Consider the following 21,150-nt stretch of genomic DNA (forward strand, 5'->3'; position numbering starts at 1 on the left):
CCCCATTGCCCCCTATACTTCAGTGCCCCCTCCCACTCCAGTGTCCCCTCCACCCCAGTGCTCCCCCTTACCCCAGAACCCCCACCATTATGCCAGTGCCCCCCCATTGCCTCCCTCCCTACCCCATTGTCCCCCCTTGCCCCATTGATTGCCCCTCCCACCTCACTGCCCCCCTCCCATACCCCATTTGCCTCCTCTCACCTGAAGGCAGCCCACCCCCCTGCCCACCCCACACATCAGCCCACCTCTCTCCAACCCCATTGGCCAACCCAAACCACACAGCAGCTGCCAAGACCCTCCCGATCCTCTCAGCTCCCCCCAGGCCATGTCATGCTGCACATACTGCACAATTTGGGGGGGGAGGGCAGGACGGGACACATATGAATGCTCTGCTGGTGTTTGCTTTGCTTCCCATCCCCATTTCCTGCTTCCCCCCCTGGGGGCTGGGACCCTGGTGAGCCCCCCCCAAGCGTGGGAGAGCGGAAGCACAGGGCTGGGGAGGCCAGACTTCCCCCCCACCAAACCCTTATGGGGATACTGTGAGCCTGGGAAACTACATTCCATCCCTCTGGGAGTTTATTGCTGCCCAGTTAATGCAGGGGGTATGAGCTGGGGTGGGAACAAGGAGTGCAAAGTGGGGGCAGGGGCTGCAGGGGGGACTGGGGGGGGCTGCTCAGAAGCTGGGCCGCTCCTTCTTGAGGTTCTTGTAGTCGGTGGAAACCGCTATGAACTGCAAAGAGCAGAGAGGTGAGAGGGGCTGCACCCCCTTGCAGTGCCCACCCCCCCCCCAGTCCATCCCACTGCTCACTTTATACTGGTCGGTGGGGCCCAGCTTGTTCCACGGTTCGGGGTTATTCTTTCGGTCCCAGCTGCAAGAAGCAGTGGGACTGTCAGAATTTCAGAACTCTGTCAGCACACAGCAGGTGTGTGTGTGTGTGGGGGGGAGGGAGCAGGACCCCCCCCAGCCCATAAGCACCCCCAGCCCCATAGGCACCCTACAGCCCCATAAGCACCCCTCCAGCTCCACAGGTCCCCACCAGCCCCATAGGTGCCCCTAGCCCCATAGGCACTGCCAGTCCAATGGGCATCGCTCTCAGCCCCATAGCCACCCCCCAGCCCCCCAAACTCAAAACACCCCCAGCCCCATATGCATCCCTAGCCCCATATGAACCCCCCAGCCCCATAAGCTCCCCATTCTGCCCCTATGGGCTCCATGTTGCAATAACCCAGCTCCATCCTGAGGGCCAGTGGCTGTGCCCAGTTTGGGATGGGGGGGGGGGGGGTGCTGTGCTGCAAACAGACCTCTGGGCTTGTTTGGTAACATTGATTTGGGGCGATGGGGGGGTGGGAAGCACACCTGGTCCTATGCCCCCCTCCCAAAGGTCCTCATTGTGGTGCCTCCCACCGATCCCATCCTTGCTCCCCCTTCCATCCCTGCTGTCAGTCCACCCGTCCATCACTCAGTCCATCAGTCCCTGTCCGTCTGTCCATCACCATCTGCCTTCTGTCCATCCATCATTGTCTGTCCATCCATCACATCCCTTTCTGCTTCCCTCACACAGAATCATACAGATTCTTCCCTCCCCCCCCCAAGCCCATATTCCCAGAGCTGAAGGGGTCCTTAAACACGCCCCCCCCCCAGCCCCACATCTCCAGGGCTGGAAGGGTCCTTAAACTTCCCCCTCCAAACCCACATCCCTAGAGCTGGGGGGGTCCTCAGAGCCCCCCCAACCCCCCCCGAACCCCGCATCCCCAGGGCTGGAGGGGTCCTTAATCCCCCCATGCTGGGGTAGAACAGGGGGTCCCCCCTCACCTTTCACCCCCCGGTGCTTCCAGGGAGTGTCAGAGCACTGTGACCCCCCCCCTGTGCCCCATACCTGACATCGGGGCTGTACAGTGCCAACCTGAGCAGGTACAGCACGGCGCTGCCCAGCCCCACGCTGATGAAGCCAATGAGGGGAACGAGCTGCAGGGAGAGGGAGAGAGAGATGAAAAATACCCCCAATAAAATGAATATTTATCAGGGCGGCTGGAGAGTGAAAGGGAGAGCTGACAACGCTGGGAGATTTACAGGGGAAATATGGCAGAGCAATCCTGTAGCGGGGCTGCAGTACACAGTGTAGCTGTCAACTTGAGTGACTGAATTAAAAGAGGGAGAGAAAAATCGGCTCATGGTAGAGAGGAATTGGGCTCAGAATGAGAAATCACTTCCTTCCCTCCTGCACTGCATCCAATCCTGCACTGCATCCATTTCTGCACCACATCCCCTCCTGAACCACGTTGTGCCCTGCACTGACCTGCCCTTTGTCCCTTCCTGCACTGCATCCCATCCTGCACTGTTCTGCCTTGCACTGCTCTCCTCCTGCACCACATCCTGTCCTGCCCTGCATCCCTTTGTGCACTGCATCCCCACCATCACCACATCCCCTCCTGCACCCCTCCCTTCCATCATTGCATCCCCTCCTGCACCACATCTATTCCTGAGCCACATCCCTGCACCATGTCCTGCCCTGCGTTGTGTTCTGCCCTGCACCACATTCCCTCCTGCACTGCTCCCCTCTATGCTGCATCCCCTCCTGCACCATATCCCCTCCTGCACTGCATTTCTTCCTGCGCTTTGTCCTGCCCTGCACTGCATCCCTTCCACCAGATCCCCTCCCGCACTGCATCCCATCCTGCAGCATGTCCCACGCTGTACCCTCCTGCCATGCACTGCATCTCCTGCACTGCATCCATTCCTGCCCCACATCCCCTCCTGCACCATCTTCAGCCCTGCATCACATTCAGCCCTGCACTGCTTCCTTCCTGCACCACATCCTGCCCTGCGCTGTGTCCCCTCTTGCACTACTTCCCTCCTGCACTGTCCTTTCCTGCCCTGCATCCATTCCTACCCCACATCCCCTCCATCTCTGCACAACATCCTTCTGCCCTCCCACCTTCCCCCACCATCTGCTGGATTCTTCCAGCCGCCTGCAGCTCCGGACAACACAGGGGGAGGCACTCAGTGACCCCCCCCGACACCACCACATCCTCTCGGCACCGATCCGAGAGCACATAAAGCCCTCACCGCTCCGTCACACAGAGAGGAGCTCTGGCTGCCCATCACCTCCCCTCCTCGTGCTGCCGTTCCACGCTGCCCGGGGGGACGCGGCCTCAATCGCGGCGGATCCGCAGCGCTGCTGACCTCCCCCGAATCGCGGTGCTGCCGGAGTAATGAGGCTCTGTCAGCGCTCACCCCTGGGACGCCAGCCGCGGCCGTTTGCTCTCCGTGCCCATTAAACAGCACTGCTTTGCTTTGCCCACACCTGAGCTCGGCTGTGGACCAGCAGCATCGCTTGGCCACACGTTTCCTGCTGCCCTCCTGCCTCAGTTTCCCCACTTACACGTGGACGGATAGCTGGAACCACCTCCTGTCTGCTCCTTTACCACACGTTTGTGGCTCTCTGCTATGTGGTGGTGGTCCCCCCCGCTCATTCTCCATCCCATCGTGCCGCACCCCCCACCCCATTGACCCCCATGGCTGCAGCTTCCGAGCTCGGAGCCATCAGCAGCTGTTGTCGGTGCCTCCGTGCGCCCATCAGCACCATCTGCTGCTGACACCTTCTGCCTAATTAACGCCTGGGAAGAATTAAGGGGCCAATCCCCCCCCCAGCTCTCCAAATAAATAAGACATTGTGAGTGATGACCGTAGGCTTAAAGCACTGCAGAACCGTCCAGGAGGGCTCAATCTGAACCCCAGTGGTGGGACTGCAGTGCACCCCCACCTCCCAGCCATCGCAGGGACTCCCACAGGGCTCTGCTCCTGCTGCACCCATTGCAAACGAGTGCAGGTGAGGGCTGAGCAGCCCCTGCCAACGAGCAGCTGCTGTGGGGCAGAGGCGCTCCCAACGCAGTGCAATGCACCTGCAGTGCCCGCTACTCTCCGTGCCCCTCCGTGCAACCCCTGCAGCTGTTGTTGGCTACTTTAGAGCTTCTAGCGCCGGCAATGGGACTGTTGGTTCCTCCACCCCCCCCCCCCCCCATAGGGACATTGAGGTGTGAGCAGTTCCACGTCCCGCGGCTCCACAGCGCGGTGCCCCCGCCCCATCGCAGCGTCCGTCATCTTTTCCAGCCTGGCAATACCGCTCCTCGCATCGCTGCCAAACGCCGACGTGACTCAGAGCCACGCTCAGCCGGAGCCCTGTGCACATCCCCAGTCCAGTCCTGGAGGGGGGGGGCTGGGGGCAAGGACCCCCCATAGGGCTCCTGGAATGGGGGGACCTCGCTCAGCTGTGGGAGAGGGGTTTGGGGATCTGGTGGGCTGCAGCTTTGCGTGCAAACGCTCTGCTTCTGTCGGTGGGGATGGGGGTGGATCGGAAGTGGGAGTGCTGCCCCGAACCTGAGCTGTGGGGTCGGATGGGGCTCGGATTAAATTCCCCTTCCTGTCCCCTCCTGAGGAGTCTCCAGATGAGGGGGATGTGGGGTGAGGGTGGATGCAAGCAGCTGCAAGCACACTGAGCACAACTCAGTGCCACCCTGCAGCCCTGGGAGGTCAGATGGGGGGTGTGGGATCAGTTGGGAGACATAGGGTCAGGAGGAGCCTGCTTCACCCCAATGGGGTCAGATGGGGGTATGGGGTCAAGAGGATCCTGCTGCACCCCAATGGGGTCAGATGTGGGGTGCAGGCTGGGTCAGGAGGGCTGTGCTGCACTCCAGTGGGGTCAGATGCGAGGCACAGGGTGGGTTTGGAGTACCCTGCAACACCACAGTGGGGTCAGATGTGGGTATGGGGTGGGTTAGGAGGACTGTGCTGCACCCCAATAGGGTCAGATGTGGTGTATAAGGTCAGGCAGACACTGCAGCACCCCAGTGGGGATAGATGTGGGGTGCAGGTTGGGTCAGGAGGACCCTGCTGCACCCCAATATGATCAGATATAGGGTATGGGGTAGGGCAGGAGGACCATGCTGAACCCAATGGGGTCAGATAGGCGGTATGGGGTGGGTCAGATGTGGGGTATGGGGTGGAGCAGGATAACCCTGCAGCACCCCAGTGGGGTCAGATGGGTTTACGGGGTCAGGAGGACCCTACAGCGCCCCAATGGGGTCAGATGTGGGGTGCCAGGTGGGTCAGATGAGGGGTAATGGGGTGGATCAGGAGGTCCGTGCTGCACCCCTGGGGGGTCAGATGTAGGGCGCAGGGCGGGATGGGATGCCCAGCACGTGGGGTATACTGAGGGCAGCCCTGGGGGGGGGCACAGAGAGGGATATGTGGGGATGGGGAAGGGAGCGGAGAAGGGGTTGGGGAGGAGGAAGTGGGAGCGGATCCAGGGAGGGGAGAAAACCCCTAGGATGGGGGGGGGGGGGGGTCTCACTCACGCCCGGGTGCCGCTTGACGTGCCGGGAGAACATCGCTCCGAGCGGAGCGCCCTTCATGGCCGAGCCGGAGGAGCTGCGGGGATGGGAAGGACGGGGCGGGACGGGACGGACGAGGAACCCACGGGGCACGGCCTTTACGCGGCTCCCCCCCCCCAACCACCCTCCCCCGCCTCCTCCTCCTCTCTCCCCACCCCGTGCGTGTGCCTCATCTTCGCCATTCCGATGGCACCGACCCCACCTGAACCTGAACTCAGCGCAGCGCTGCCGGGCGATGGATGGGCGCTGTGATTTGTTCCGACAACTTCCCCCCCATCACCTCAACCCCCCCCCCCGCTCCCCAGGTTGATGATAAATGACACAACGCCCAATTTACATTTTTTAGCCATGCAAATCTCCCTGGCACCAACAGATGCTGCTGTGCATTTGGGAACGGTGCTGCGAATCCATCGGAGCTCCATAAAGGACCACGAGGAGCCGGGCCCCTCCCCCCCCGCTTTGTCTCCCCATCCCCTCAGTGCCTCCCCCAGCACCACACTTCCCCTCACCACCCCCTCCTTTCCCCCACACTGCCCCCCCTTATTGCCTTTATCCCCTCAGTGCCACCCCAGCCCCACATTGCCCCCATCCCCCCTCATTGCCTCCTTTCACCCCCCATTGCCCCCATCCCCCCCAACCTCTCATTGCCCCTCTCCCCTCATTGCCCCCACATCCCCCTTCATTGCCCCCCCAATTACTCCCCACCCTTCCCACCAGGTGCTGCATCCTGAACCTGGAGCCCCCCATCACCCCCCCGTGCAAACATGCACCCTTCATGCACGTGTGTGCAAATGCACATGCACGCATGTTTGCAAATGCATGCACATGTGTGTGCTTACGTCTATGCATGCATGTGCGCCAAGGCATTTCATGCATGTGTGCACATGTGCAAATGCACATGCATGCACATGTGTTAGCATGCATGTGTGCAAATGCATGCACCCACACGTGTGCACGGCTGAGCACAGCCACATTCAGGTGGAGAAGATGGAGGGGGGAGCTGGGGGGGCGGGGTTGCAGCCCTGCTGAATCACCGTGGTGTTTTACGGCCTCTCTGCAAATATTATTCACTGTGACAGAGGAGCAGCCGCGGGGGGGAATCCATCAACCCCCCCCAGTCCCTCCTGATGGAGTGCTGCATTAATGGGAAATGTGGTGCTGCACCTGAGCACAAAGCTCCACAACCCCCCCTCAGTTGTTGCTCACCAGAGTGGGGCCCCATGGAAGGACCCTTCCCTGAAACACATCCCATAGTGGGGATATGAGGTCGTGCACCATGGATTCCACCTCTCAGAAAATGGGGTCACATGCCCCAGAAATGGGAATCACACCTCTATAGAAATAGGGGACACAGCCCCCCAAAAATAAGGGTCACAACCCCTGGAAATGGGGGTCCTAGAGACCCAGAAAAGGGGATTCCACCCTCCCAAAATGTGGGCACACTCCTATAAATGTGGGTCACAACCCCAGAGATTGAGATCACATCCCCCCAATAATGTGGGGCACAACCCCCAGAGATGGAGCTCACAGCCTCTCCAAAATGGGGATCATAGCCCCATAGAAATGTGGGTCACACTCTCCTAGAAGTGGGGATCACATCCCCCCCGGTAATGTGGGTCAAACACCCTGGAGATATGGGTCAACCCACCCCCAGAAAATGGGGGGTCACATCCCTATACAAATGGGGACCCCCCAGAGATGTGGGTCACATCCCCCAAAAATGGGAATCACAGCCCCCAGAAATATAGGCCAAACTTCCCCAGAAATAGGGGTAACAGCCCCACGCAAATGGGGCTCCCCCCCCAGCGATGTGGGTCATGCCCCACAGATGTCCCCCTCCTCCCCCTGTTTGGGTGTTGCTGTGCACAGCAGGGCTGTAAATCTCAGCTTTGGGCCACGCAATAGAAATGGTCATAAAAAATTCATGGCAGGGAAAGCAAACAAACAATAAACAAACAGGCGGTAATTAAATGGTAAATTAATGAATGCAAAGCATCGCCCCGTGGAGGTGTACTGGGACGGGGGGGCAGGGTGGGGAGATGGGGGGCAGAGAGCAGGGGGGGATGTGTGGGGATGGGACAATGATGGGTCAGGGAAGGGACAGGGATAGGAATGTGGATGGACAAGGACAGGGATGGGAATAGAAATGAGACAGGGATGTGTTACAGAAGGGACAGGAATGGGATGGGGATAGGAACAGAGACAGGGATAGAAAAGGGCTGGGGATGGGGACAGGAATAGGGATAGGAATAGGACAACAATGGTGTGGACAGGAATGGAAGGGGGATGAGGACAGAGACAGGACAAGGATGGGTCAGGAAAGGGACAGGGATGGCAGTGAAATAGGGATGGGTCAGGGATGGGGATAGAGATGGGAATGGACTGGGGATGGGGATAGAGATGGGACAGGCATGGGAGGGGAGATGGGTTGGGGACGGGGATAGAAGAGGGAAGGGAAAGGGATGGGGACAGGGATGGGAATAGGAATGGAATGGGGACAGGGATAGGAAGGGGAAGGCAGTGGGATGGGAAAGGGGGAAAAGGGGTGGGACAGGGAAGGAGCAGGAATGGGGGTGAGGATGGGAATGGGACCAGGGCAGCCCCATAACACAGTTGTGCCGCGTGGCAGTGATCTGCACATCCCAGCCAGAGCTCCTCCGGGTACTTCCCCATTCCCCCCCCAAAAAAAAAGTTGGGGGCACAGAGCCTGGGGGGGGGGGGGAGAGGGCAGAGCCGCTGTCACGCAGCGGCTACAGCTGCAGACAGACCGGGCAGGGAGAGCCGCCCTAATTAATGCTAATTGCGCTCCCGCGGTGTCTGACACCACCGAACCTACATCGGTACCACAACACGGGGGAGGGGGGCGGGCGGGGTGGAACTCAATGGAGTGTTTGGGGGGGGGGAAACACACAACACACAGATCCATAGCATCACCCCCCATAGCAACCCTGGAGAGGGGGGCTGCACTTCATCCTCCCACCCCAATCCATGGCAGTTGGAATGGGGACCCCCCTCACTCCCTGTGCTGCCGTCACCAACTACAGGTTCCCGGGGAAGGGGGGGGCGAGGGGGCAGCAACAGGGTCACAATGGAGTGCCCTCTGCCCGTCGTGCACACACACGCAGCCATTGACCCCTCTGTTTTGGGGGTACCCGAGGGGGGGCCCACACCTCCCATTCTGTGCCCGACCACAATTGCTCATTCTGACAAAGCCGGCCTGGATTAATTTTAATTTCCCCATGCAAATCAGTGCTAATTAGGATGGATTTAGTTCACTGCGCTGGGGCTGTGGGGATGGAGCAATGCAGCCCTCACTCCCCAGAAGGGTTTTTTTTTTTGTTTGGGTGGGGGGGAGGGGATGCTACGGGTCAGAGCTGGGGGCAGTGGGAACCCTCATGAGGAACTCACAGTGCTCCCAATCAACACCTAGGGGGCACGGAGGTGCTGAGCAGTGCTGATGGATGGGGCATCCCCCTACAGAGCCTCTAAAAGCCCCACAGAGCCCTAGAGGGTCCCTTAAAGCCTCAGAGAGCCCCACAGAACCCTATGATGCCCTCAAAGCCCCACAGAGAACTAAGACCCATACAGAGCACTACAGATCCCCACAGAGACTCTCAAAGCCCTACGGAGCCCCTCAAAGATCCCCACAGAGTGGTATAGAGCACCACAGAGCCCCTCAAAGCCCTAAAGAGCCCCACTGAGTCCCTCAAAGAGACATACAGAGCCCCACAAAGCCCTACAGAGAACTACAGTGCCCTACAGAGCCCCTTAAAGCCATACAGAGCCATTCAAAGCTGTACAGAGCACACAGAGCCCTACAAAGCCTCACAGAGTCCTACAAAGCCCTTTGTATCCCTACAGAGACCTACAGAGCCCCACAGAGTTCTTCAAAGCCCTATAGAGCCCCACAGAACTTCTCAAAGTTCAACAGATCCCTACAGAACCCTACAAATACCCACAGAACTCCACAGAGCCCCACTGAGCCCAAAGTAATTCACAGCACCTTGCAGAATCCTATGGAGCCCATCAGGACACCACAGAACTCCACAGAGCCCAGCAGAACACAACAGAACCCCTCAAAGTGTAGTGGTATTTCTAGGAGAAAATGCAATATTTCTGGGGGTGGAAAGCTTTATTTTTGTGAGAAAATACCAAATTTTGGGGTGGAAAATGCCATGTATTTCAGAGAAAAGGTCACATTTCAGATAGAAAAGCGGGTGTCACGGAGTTACGTAGATCAACCTATGATCATCCCAGGGGGGCTGTAGGCCCATGGCTCCCTGGCCCCAAAATATGGGAATGGAAAAGGAAAGGGTAGGGAGATGGGAGCTGGGCTCAAAAACAAAGCAGCAGCAACAATCTAAGGAGGAAAACTTAATTTTACTAACTATGATATAGGAATGGAAGATAACACAGTATAATACTATCTAATTGAAATTGGAGCTAATAAATTAAGTGAAATAAGAGGGACAATGTCTGAAAACCAAAAGGCCTACTTGGAACTGGAGGATATGGAGTTCTTCCTCTCCAACCATGAAGTCCGCTGGGCTCTGCAGTTCTTCTACTCTTCTGAGAACCAGGCATACGGAAAGCTGTTAGTCCATGGAACTGGATTATTAACTCTTTAATTACCTGTGCTTTACATGATCTTATGATGCGGAATACCGACAGCGTAACTATAAAACCGTGACAGAGGGGCTGTGAGGGGCACTGGGAGACTCTGAGAGAACCTCGGGGCTCTGAGGAGGACCCCACCATCCCCTTCCATCTCCTTTTAGCCACACCGCTCTCTCCTCGTGGAGCTTTGGGGCTCCTCTCCTCTCCTTCCCACCCTGCCATCACTTTCCCGACTGTGTTTTCTTATTCCCATTAGTTCTTACCTTTCTTTAGGTGCTGCTTTCCATTCCAGGATATCCAACCTTATAGAGGAAAGGGGGATCATCTCCAAAGGCAAAGAGCATCTTTGGCTGTGAGCCTCTTATTTCAGTCAGGTGAGTCCCAAAGCAGAACTGTTGATGGAAGTGTCAGGGAAGGAGATGGAAGCACTACACATATCATTAGGGAAGTGAATTAATTACACTGATTGATTCTTAAGGTGGTAATTTGAGCCATGGAAGCAGTCATGGACTTTAATAGCCTTCAGTGCTCCCAATGCAGAAACATCCCTGAAGGGTTCTGATGGGTGAGGTGCACCCTGCTGTGACCAAACCCCAGGTGCAGGGTGCACAATTAACAGATGCACAGTTTGCAGAGTGGTGCGGTTAGAATGGTATCTGACAGGTGTTATAGTTAGAAAGATTACTGCTACAGTAAGTAATTGACAATCAAAAATAAATGAAATACCCACCCTTGTCCTAGGCTTACAGTAGAAAACTCCAAAAGGAGGTGTCTCCAGAAAGAGATTGTCACAGAATTATCACTAGATCTGAGTCGGTAACAGGTGCACAAACCCAGGAGACAAAACAGAAAGGGAAAAAACAACTACCCTACATATTAATAGCGCAGCCAACCCTGGCCCTGTGACTAATGAGACAAGGCACGTGGCAGCTCATGCACTCTGGTGGAAGGGGAGAGAGCAGGGAGATAGCACATGGGGCTAACAAAAAAGAACACAACAGCAGTGATCTGAGGAGGAACAGTAATTTACTAAATCCAACCAAATCAAACAAAATGAGAGAGAAACAGAGTATCAGACCCAAGTTCTCACACAGGAAAAACACGTGCCTTTTTCTCTGCTTCGGTCCAGCCAGGAGCTCCGCCTTCCCTCCTCTGCACTTCAGGTTCCCCAGAAATGCTGCTCCGCCCCTCTTATCTGAGAATCCAAAATGCCCATAAAGACAGTCTAAGGACCAGAACACGAACGCTTCTACTCACTTTACGTGATATTCTGATGAGGAATACTAACAACAAAAATCACAACACCACAGCAGAGATCCTTCCCCAGTGGCAGCCAGCCCTTAAATGGGGTCTAGGAGAGCTGCAGCCAGGCTCCACCCTTCCATTCACAGCTGAATGCCTTCACCTGTGCTCCCACAGCTGACTCAGTCCTTGCCTCAGGTGGTCAATCAGTGGTTCAGGCCGTGACTCAACAGCTCCCATTCACAGCTCCCATTCGCAGGGCCATGAAATGACAGATGGGTGTCGCTGGGAGCAGTGGGTGTGCAAACAGCACTCTGCATTGCCAGCAGTGATTTCAGCCCTTTGCTGTCCGGGCTGCTCACACAGATATCAGCATCTGCTGTGTCAGCATTGAGATCTGTGCTCCCTCATCTGTTAGAACAGTCACCAATTGGCATCGAGGACAGACTGGGATCAAAATATGTGGGCTATGGCAGGTCATCCATCCATAAACCATCTTCAGTAGACATTCATTTTACTCGTCATCTTTGTCCTATGGCCATATAGGCACTGTGAGGGCACGGCCTGAAGCTGTGATGGAGCACCTGGGGAGGGGTGCAGCCCAGCCAGCACAGCTGGGGGCAGTTTAGCTGTTGGGTGGGGCTGAGCCGGGCTCCACCCCTCCCTGGCCCCATTTAAGGGCTGGGAAGCGCAGGGGCAGCATCTGAACCTGGGGAGTGCTTCCTTTAGAGTGTGGGGGTGAGCCTTACTCCATGGGGTGGGTGATCTCTTCTCTATTGTAGGACTGTGATTTCTCCCTGCTCTAGGGTCTCCTAACTGTGTTTGTGGGCTGGCAGCCATCTGTACCTGGAAACTGCTTCCTTTAGAGTGTGGGCGAGTATTGGTCCTTGGAATGGGGTAAGTGATTCCATTTTTTATTTCAGGGTTGTAACCTTCCCTTTTGGGGGCATCTTAAGTGCATTTAAGGGCTGGTATAGCTGTAAGGACAGCATCTGAACTTGGAGACTGCTTCCTTTGGGGTGTGGGATTCCTGCTTTATTTCAGAGCTGTGAGCTCTGCTGTTCTGGGGGAATCTCAAGCTGGATTAGAGCAGCTGTATCTGCTATGTGCGTTGCTTTCTCTTCAATGCTTCTCACCTTGTAATCTCTAATCTGAGGCTCTAAACGTAGTTTGCCTGTTCCCACATCGTCCCACTTTATGGCTGTAATTCACAGTGCTATGTGTTAATTTCACCCATGCAGAGTTTTTTAAGGGCATTCTATGCATCATTATGGTGTATTAAATTACGGTCTGCGTCTCTTCTGATTTCATTTCTCAGCTCGATGGAGTTTAAGGGTTTCCTGGGCTTTTCTTATCAGTGGTGTGAGATCTGTGCAGCAGGTAATGGAAAATCATGAGCCCCATGTTGGTGCACTGCTTGTGTGCAGGTAGGTTTGCCATGTGGTCTAACTCCCCCACAATGAATGTCCACAGCTGGAGCAGGTTGCTCAGAGCCTGACCCAGCCTTGCCTTGAAAGGGACAGTACATCCACCATGTCTCTGGCAACCTGTTCCACTGCCTCACCACCCTCACTGTGGAAGACATTTTCCTTATATCTAACCTCAATTTTCCTTTTCTTTCCTTTAGGTATTGAAAGGCTGTTACCAGGTTACCTTGGAGCCTTCACTTCTCCAGGTTGAACAGCCCCAGCTCTCTCTCCTTATAGGAGAGCTGTTCCATCCCTCGGTTCATATTTGCGGCTGTGCTCTGGATGTGCTCCCACAGCTCCATGTCTCCCTGCACTGAGGACTCTGCATCTGGACGCAGCTCTCCAGGTGAGGCCTCACCAGCGCAGAGCAGAGGAACAGGGATCACCTCCCTTCACCCGCTGGCCGCACATCTTTGGATGCAGCCCAGGCTGCGGTTGGCTTTCTGGGCTGGAAGGGCCCATTGCTGGTTTGTGTCCAGCTCCCACCCACCAGTACCCCAGGCCTTATGGGGCAGGACTACGCTCAGTCCTTTCATCCCCCAGCACATTTTGGTGGTGGGTGTTCCTTCATTCCAGATGCTGACCCTGCACTTGGATTTGTGCTCACTACTCAGCCTGTTGAGGTCCCTCTGGATGGCATCCTGTCCCTCTGGTGTGTCACTGCACCCCATAGCTCAGCATCATTAGGGTGCACTTAACCCCACTGTTTATGTCACTGATGAAGGGGCAATCCCAGATGTTTGTACAAACCGGGCATAGAACCCCTTGAGAGCAGCCCTGTGGAGGACATGGAGATCCTGGTAGATGAGAAGCTGGACATGAGCCAGCAGAGCATGCTTGCAGCTCAGAAGACCAACTGTATCCTGGGATGCATTAAAAGAGGGGTGGCCAGCAGGGAGAAGGAGGCGATCGTCCCCCTCTGCTCAGCTCTTGTGAGGCCCCATCTGCAGCACTGCGTCCAGGCCTGGGGCCCCCCGGTGCAGGAAGGACATGGAGCTTTTGGAGGGGGTCCAGAGGAGGGCACTGAGATGATCAGAAGGCTGGAGCACCTCTCCTATGAAGAAAAGTTGAGGGAACCGGGATTGTTTAGGTTGGAGGAGAGAGCTCCAGAGAGACCTCATCACAACCTTCCAATACTGAAAGGGAGGGCATAAGCAGGACGGGGAACGGCTGTTTGTGAGGGTGGATGGTGATAGGACAAGGGGAAATGGTTTTAAACTGAGACGGGGAGGTTTAGGTTGGATATGAGGAGGAAGCTTTTCACACAGAAGGTGGTGATGCACTGGAACATGTGCTTTAGAGTGACTTCCAGGAGGATCTGTTCTGCGATTTGTTCCCAGCAAGAGACAAGACTGACATATTAGTAGTTCCTAGGGTCATCCTTTCTATCTGTCTATTACACCCGTAATAACAGGTGCGCTGTTGCCTTTTTTCTACTCACCAAGGACTTCACCTGACTGCCATGACTTCTCAAATACCATTGAGAGTGGCTCGGTGACTGCAGGGGTAAATTCCTTCAGAACTCTGGGACCCACCTCGTCGGGACGCAGGGACTCCTGGATGTTTGGGTCCTCAGGTGATTTAGAGCCTGATCTTCCATCACAGTGTGGAATGGGGAGGGGGGTTGGTGGGACTGGAATTGCTTCCTCAATCTCCACCTACAAAACCAAAGGTGAGGGCTGTGAAGACGAATGCAAAAACGTTGGGTACCTGAGCCTTCTCCTTGTCTGTTGTTCCCAGCTGCAGTGCTGCTGGTAAGCAGCACTGTGCAGAGCGCGTAGCCACGTTGCTCTGAGAAAGGAGCACTACAGCGCGTGTTTGTGAAAGAGGCGCATATGCAGGGCAGTGCCTTCATTACTGTGTTGCATCCAACAGTGGCAGCGGAGAGCTGAGTGGCAGCTGCTCCAGAGCGCTGTAACGACTGCATGGAGGTGCGTGGGTCTTCATGAGAACAGCCAGGAACTGAAGTCTGCGTTTCCTGGGATGCCTCGGGACCTCACTTTGCTGACTGGTAATTGTCTGCTGAACAGGTAAGGGCAATGCACACCCACCAGTGTTCACCCATTCCATAGCATGGCACAACATGGTGCTCCCAGAGCTCTTATTGCACTTAATGGTGCTCAAAAGGCTGCCTGTCCTTTTCTTTCTGTGTTCTCCTTGTCTCTGGCCTTTCACTGCGTTGTTCTCCTTCCCTTTGCCTTGGCTGTTCCTATTACATTCTCTTGCCCTCCTGTTTTTGTGTTCCATGCCACATTCTCTTGGCTATTGCCCCTGGCTTTCTTTGCTGCATTCACTTCAGCATTCAGTTTTGGCATTCTCTGCCACATTCTCTCGCCCTCCTGTTTTGGCATTTCCTTCCGTGTTCTCGTGGCCATCATCCTCGGCATTTCCTCGCCCTTCTGTTTTTGTATTCCATGCCACATTCTCTTCAGCATTCGGTTTTGGCGTTCCCAGCAGCATTCTCTTGCCCTCCTGTTTTGGCATTTCCTGCCATGTTCTCTTGGCCCTCGCCTGGGCATTCCCTGCGGCATTCTCTTTGACCTCCTGTTTTGGCGTTCCAGCCGCATTCTGCATTCGCCTTCTTTGTCGTGTTCTCTTTGGCCTCCAATTTTGGCACTTTCTGCCACGTTTTCTCTTAGCCCTCGCCTGGGCATTCCATGCCGTGTTCCCTTGGCCTTCCGTTTCGGTATTTCTTGCTTTGTTCTCTTGTCCTTTGCCCTTGGCTTTCTTTGCTGCATTCACTTCAGCATTCAGTTTTGGCATTCTCTGCCACATTCTCTCGCCCTCCTGTTTTGGCATTTCCTGCCATGTTCTCTTGGCCCTTGCCTGGGCATTCCCTGCGGCATTCTCTTTGACCTCCTGTTTTGGCGTTCCAGCCGCATTCTGCATTGGCCTTCTTTGTCGTGTTCTCTTTGGCCTCCAATTTTGGCACTTTCTGTCACGTTTTCTCTTAGCCCTCACCTGGGCATTCCATGCCGTGTTCCCTTGGCCTTCCGTTTCGGTATTTCTTGCTTTGTTCTCTTGTCCTTTGCCCTCGGCCTTTCCTGCTGTGGTCTCTTTGGCTGTATATTTTGGCCATTCCTGTTGCGTTCTCCTTGCCCTCACCTTGGCATTCCATTGGGTGCTCTCTTGGCTTTTTGCCCTTGCCTTAACCTTGGCTGTTTGCTTTGCGTTTACCTTGGCTTTCCATGGGAGTTGTGCTTCCCTTTGCCTTTGGCACTCTGGGAATGGCTGGGAGGCAGCGTTCATGTTAACCTTGACCCGAACCCACAGCTGAATGGGAGTTCTCACAATAATTATGTTAACCTGCAGTGTATCTGTAAACCAAACCCTTAACGCAAAGTTCAAAATGTCCCTTACCCTAAATGCTGACATAAAAATAATGCCCCATATTTTCTGTCAAAGTAACCTTAATTGTAATTGTAGAGCAGAATACTGTTGTTAAACTAACTGTAACTTCAAACGTATAAATAGCATTAATTATATCCCTAACGCTCCCTTGTGTCATCATTAGAGCAACATGCGGAGGGTGCAGCCCTATATATGTGGGGCAGCGCCTTCATTACTGTATTGTGTTCAGCAGGTGGCAGCAGAGCCGCGGTCCTCCCGAGTGCCGTAACAACTGCACGGAGAGATGAGCGGGTCTTCATGGGAACAGCAAGGGACCGGAATCTGCATTTCCTGGGATGCCCCGGAACTTCACTGTGCTGGCTGGTAATTGTCTGCCCAGCAGGTAAGGGCAATGCACGCCCACCAGCGTTCACCCATTACTTAGCGAGACCAAGGTAGGGTTTCCAGAGCTCATTTCTACATTTCATGGTGCCCCGAATGCTGCCTGTCCTTTTCTTTCTGTGTTTTCCTTGTCTCTGGCCTTTCACTGCGGTGTTCTCCTTCCCTTTGCCTTGGCTGTTCCTATTACATTCTCTTGCCCTCCTGTTTTTGTGTTCCATGCCACATTCTCTTGGCTATTGCCCTTGGCTTTCTTTGCTGCATTCACTTCAGCATTCAGTTTTGGCATTCCCTGCCACATTCTCTCGCCCTCCTGTTTTGGCATTTCCTTCCGTGTTCTCGTGGCCATCATCCTTGGCATTTCCTCGCCCTTCTGTTTTTGTGTTCCATGCCACATTCTCTTCAGCATTCAGTTTTGGCGTTCCCAGCAGCATTCTCTTGCCCTCCTGTTTTGGCATTTCCTGCCATGTTCTCTTGGCCCTTGCCTGGGCATTCCCTGCGGCATTCTCTTTGACCTCCTGTTTTGGCGTTCCAGCCGCATTCTGCATTGGCCTTCTTTGTCGTGTTCTCTTTGGCCTCCAATTTTGGCACTTTCTGCCATGTTTTCTCTTAGCCCTCACCTGGGCATTCCATGCCGTGTTCCCTTGGCCTTCCGTTTCGGCATTTCTTGCTTTGTTCTCTTGTCCTTTGCCCTCGGCCTTTCCTGCTGTGGTCTCTTTATATATTTTGGCCATTCCTGTTGCGTTCTCCTTGCCCTCACCTTGGCATTCCATTGGGTGCTCTCTTGGCTTTTTGCCCTTGCCTTAACCTTGGCTGTTTGCTTTGCGTTTACCTTGGCTTTCCATGGGAGTTGTGCTTCCCTTTGCCTTTGGCACTCTGGGAATGGCTGGGAGGCAGCGTTCATGTTAACCTTGACCCGAACCCACAGCTGAATGGGAGTTCTCACAATAATTATGTTAACCTGCAGTGTATCTGTAAACCAAACCCTTAACGCAAAGTTCAAAATGTCCCTTACCCTAAATGCTGACATAAAAATAATGCCCCATATTTTCTGTCAAAGTAACCTTAATTGTAATTGTAGAGCAGAATACTGTTGTTAAACTAACTGTAACTTCAAACGTATAAATAGCATTAATTATATCCCTAACGCTCCCTTGTGTCATCATTAGAGCAACATGCGGAGGGTGCAGCCCTATATATGTGGGGCAGCGCCTTCATTACTGTATTGTGTTCAGCAGGTGGCAGCAGAGCCGCGGTCCTCCTGAATGCCGTAACAACTGCACGGAGAGATGAGCGGGTCTTCATGGGAACAGCAAGGGACCGGAATCTGCATTTCCTGGGATGCCCCGGAACTTCACTGTGCTGGCTGGTAATTGTCTGCCCAGCAGGTAAGGGCAATGCACGCCCACCAGCGTTCACCCATTACTTAGCGAGACCAAGGTAGGGTTTCCAGAGCTCATTTCTACATTTCACGGTGCCCCGAATGCTGCCTGTCCTTTTCTTCCTGCATTCTCCTTGCCTCTGGCCTTTCACTGCGGTGTTCTCCTTCCCTTTGCCCTGGCTTTCCCTGTTGTGTTCTCTTGCCCTTCCATTTTGTTGTTCCCCCTGGCATTCTCTTGGCCATTGTCCTCGGCCTTCTTTGCCACGTTCCCTTTGGCCTCCTGTTCTGGCGTTCCCTGCGACGTTCTCTTCGGTCTTCAGTTTTGGCGTTCCCGTCTGCGTTCTCTTTGGCCATTGCCCTTGGCCTTCTTTGCCATGTTCTCTTTGGCCTCTTGTTTTTGCATTCCCTACAGCGTCCTCTTTGGCCCCTTGCTCTGGCATTCCGTGCGACGTTCTCATTGGCTTCATTTTTGGCGTTCCTGGCTGCGTTCTCTTTGGCCGTTGCTCCTGGCCTTCTTTGCCACGTTCCCTTTGGCCTTCAGTTTTGGCATCCCTTACGGCGTTCTCTTTGGCCTTCAGTTTTGGCCTTCTTGCCGTGTTCTCTTTGGCCATCGCCCTTGACCTTCTGCATTGGCCTTCCATGCAATGTTCTCATGGACCTCGCCCTCCATTTTGGCCTTCTCTGCGTTGTTCTCTTTGCTCTCTGTTTTGGCGTTCTCTGCAGCCTTCTCTTCAGGCCTGACCTCTGCCGAGGCCTTCTCTTTGGTGTTACCACGCCTTCGCCGTCCCTTTGCCTTTGCTGTTGCCTTCCATTGTGTTTCATCTTTGCCTTTGCCCTCTGTTTTGGTGTTCTCTCGGGTGTTCTCCTTGCCTTTCGGTTTTGCCTTGGCCTTCCCTAACGGTCACTCTGAGCATAATCCCAATATACCTAACCCTAATACCTTCACCCTGATCCTAATGAGCTCTGAACCCCAAATGCAGTGCTAATTGTAACCATGACTGTGTAGATAACTGCAGTAACTGTCCAAACTAACCCTGAACCTACCCTTGAATTGGGCACTAAACCCATCTGTAACCTTCTGTGTAATACTAACAAAAACACTTACAGCTTCCCTGTTAAACACTCCTAACCCTAATATTACTCAATTTGTCAGAGTAGTGTTTGGCTCCCATGTTTTGTGGGGGCGGGCTTACGGTGAGCGTCGTTTGCGTCTCGGCCTTCCTCTTTCTAAAGCGTGTCTCTCTGTATTACAGGTGAAGATCCTTCGGTACTCCCAGTCGATGACTTGCCCCACTTTCCAGGCTTTCCACACTGACCGCCAGCTCGGTTCGGTCGAGCCGTTACCCACATCCCCCGGTCCGTTCCCTTTCCATAGTCTTCCTTTCGCTCTGCCACAAGCCCCTACCACCGCCCAAGATCATTGCAGGCAATGTGGGGACGTGGCACTCAGTCTCATTATAGTTCATCCCATTGGCCTCAGCACAGCGATCCAACACACCCTTCCTTAGCCCCCTTCTACTCCCAGGCCAACCAACGCTTCCTTCGGATGCGATTTGTGTTCCTTCCCAGCCACTGTGAGACTCGTGCCCCTTTGTGGCCATTTTGAGAGTTGCGCTGACTTGAGCGTGTGCAATCAATTTATCTCAACCAAATTGGTGTTAGCTTTGCAGTCATTTTGCATCAACCAAAAATTGGCTTTGCATTCAATTTAATTCAACCAAATTGGCTTTAGTTTTGCATTCAATTAATCTCAATCAAATTGGCTTCAGCTTTGCCTTGCTTATGGGGTTGGGTTAGCTTTGCTTTGTTCGTTTCTAGCGCAGGGCTAACCCAACCCCATAACCAATGCTCAAGGCCTGTTGGAGGCAATCCGTGTTCCTTCCCGGCCAGTCTGAGACTCGTGCCCCTTTGCGGCCATTTTGAGAGTTGCGCTGACTTGAGCGTGTGGAATCAATTTATCTCAACCAAATTGGTGTTAGCTTTGCAGTCATTTTGCATCAACGAAATTGGCTTTAGTTTTGCATTCAATTAATGTAAACCAAATTGGCTTCAGCTTTGCCTTGCTTATGGGGTTGGGTTAGCTTTGCTTTGTTCGTTTCTAGCGCAGGGCTAACCCAACCCCATAACCAATGCTCAAGGCCTGTTGGAGGCAATCCGTGTTCCTTCCCGGCCAGTCTGAGACTCGTGCCCCTTTGCGGCCATTTTGAGAGTTGCGCTGACTTGAGCGTGTGGAATCAATTTATCTCAACCAAATTGGTGTTAGCTTTGCAGTCATTTTGCATCAACGAAATGGGCTTTAGTTTTGCATTCAATTAATGTAAACCAAATTGGCTTCAGCTTTGCCTTGCTTATGGGGTTGGGTTAGCTTTGCTTTGTTCGTTTCTAGCGCAGGGCTAACCCAACCCCCTAAGCAACACCCAAGGGCCGTTGGAGGTCATTTGCGTTCCTTCCCGGCCAGTCTGAGACTCGTGCTGATTTCAGCATGTACAGTCAATTAATCTCAATCAAATTGGCTTCAGCTTTGCCTTGCTTATGGGGTTGGGTTAGCTTTGCTTTGTTCGTTTCTAGCGCAGGGCTAACCCAACCCCATAACCAATGCTCAAGGCCTGTTGGAGGCAATCCATGTTCCTTCCCGGCCAGTCTGAGACTCGTGCCCCATTGTGGCCATTTTGAGAGTTGTGCTGATTTCAGCATGTACAGTCAATTAATCTCAATCAAATAGGCTGTAGCTTTGCAGTCATTTTGCATCAACCAAATTGGCTTTAGCTTTGCCTTGCTTATGGGGTTGGGTTAGCTTTGCTTTGTTTGTTTGTACCGCAGGGCTAACCCAACCCTGTAAGCAACACCCAAGGGCCGTTGGAGGTCATTTGCCTTCCTTTCCGGCCAGTCTGAGACTTGCATTCTGTTTTGGATGGGCTGAGATCTAAACTGCTTTTGAGGTGGATTGCAATATATAATGTTTTTGAAAATGTAATGTCACTAATGGGGTATGGAGGCTCTGTGACCTTTCTCTGGTTAATCTGACGTATGTAAACCACGTGTGTTAAACTGTATGGAGTAAGTGTATATTGCATCTCTAAACTGCATTGTGCCACATATTCAATCTGTGTAATGCTGCGCCTGTAAACTGTGTTGTGCCACATAAGGAATGTATGGATGCTGCACCTATAAATTGCATTGTGCCATGTACAGAATATATGAATGCTGTGGCTATAAACTAAGTTCAGGAATTGTAATGAATATGGGTTAGGGTTAGGGTTAGGGTTAGGGTTAGGGTTAGGGTTAGGGTTAGGGTAAGGGTAAGGGTTAGGGTTAGGGTTA

The 21,150-nt window shown here is 53.9% G+C and overlaps 1 protein-coding gene and 1 long non-coding RNA gene across 6 annotated transcripts; one reads left to right on the forward strand and one right to left on the reverse strand.

Moving 5' to 3' along the window:
• Nucleotides 1-513: 513 nt before the first annotated feature.
• On the reverse strand, nucleotides 514-5,472 carry COXFA4L2 (cytochrome c oxidase hypoxia associated subunit FA4L2). Of its 3 annotated transcripts, none has more exons than XM_031610073.2 (4): nucleotides 3,068-3,376; nucleotides 1,878-1,966; nucleotides 809-869; nucleotides 514-730 (listed from the first exon to the last, which is right to left on the reverse strand). In XM_031610073.2, exons 1-4 carry the CDS (start codon nucleotides 3,101-3,103, stop codon nucleotides 674-676), a joined length of 243 nt encoding a protein of 80 aa, XP_031465933.1. In that variant the 5' UTR covers nucleotides 3,104-3,376; the 3' UTR covers nucleotides 514-673. The 3 variants fall into 3 exon arrangements, with proteins under 3 accessions (XP_031465933.1, XP_089984497.1, XP_089984498.1); XM_090128371.1 differs by lacking the exon at nucleotides 3,068-3,376 and adding an exon at nucleotides 2,699-2,982; XM_090128372.1 differs by lacking the exon at nucleotides 3,068-3,376 and adding an exon at nucleotides 5,356-5,472 and having other exon boundaries at nucleotides 524-730.
• Nucleotides 5,473-11,991: 6,519 nt separating this feature from the next.
• LOC149913940 (uncharacterized) lies at nucleotides 11,992-20,087 on the forward strand. Of its 3 annotated transcripts, none has more exons than XR_016460826.1 (8): nucleotides 11,992-12,147; nucleotides 12,569-12,677; nucleotides 12,878-13,065; nucleotides 14,165-14,295; nucleotides 14,595-14,749; nucleotides 16,300-16,452; nucleotides 17,687-17,836; nucleotides 19,083-20,087. It is a non-coding gene; the product is annotated as an uncharacterized LOC149913940 (long non-coding RNA). The 3 variants fall into 3 exon arrangements; XR_016460824.1 differs by having other exon boundaries at nucleotides 16,303-16,452; XR_016460825.1 differs by lacking the exon at nucleotides 12,878-13,065 and having other exon boundaries at nucleotides 16,303-16,452.
• The last annotated feature ends 1,063 nt before the right edge of the window (nucleotides 20,088-21,150 follow it).

Source organism: Phasianus colchicus, chromosome 33 (genome assembly GCF_987193195.1).
Source record: "Phasianus colchicus chromosome 33, bPhaCol1.hap1.1, whole genome shotgun sequence".
Taxonomy (NCBI): Eukaryota; Metazoa; Chordata; class Aves; order Galliformes; family Phasianidae; genus Phasianus; species Phasianus colchicus.

Excerpts from the sequence above, each read along its gene's own strand:
- COXFA4L2 (XM_090128371.1), bottom strand. The coding sequence starts at position 2,881 with ATGCAGGGCAGGAAAGGACAGTGCAGGAGGGAAGTAGTGCAAGAGGGG. Across the intron at positions 1,967-2,698 it reads ATGCAGTGCATGGCAGGAGG|CTCGTTCCCCTCATTGGCTT; the intron begins GTACAGCGTGGG and ends CTCTCCCTGCAG. Across the intron at positions 731-808 it reads GCCCCACCGACCAGTATAAA|TTCATAGCGGTTTCCACCGA; the intron begins GTGAGCAGTGGG and ends TGCTCTTTGCAG.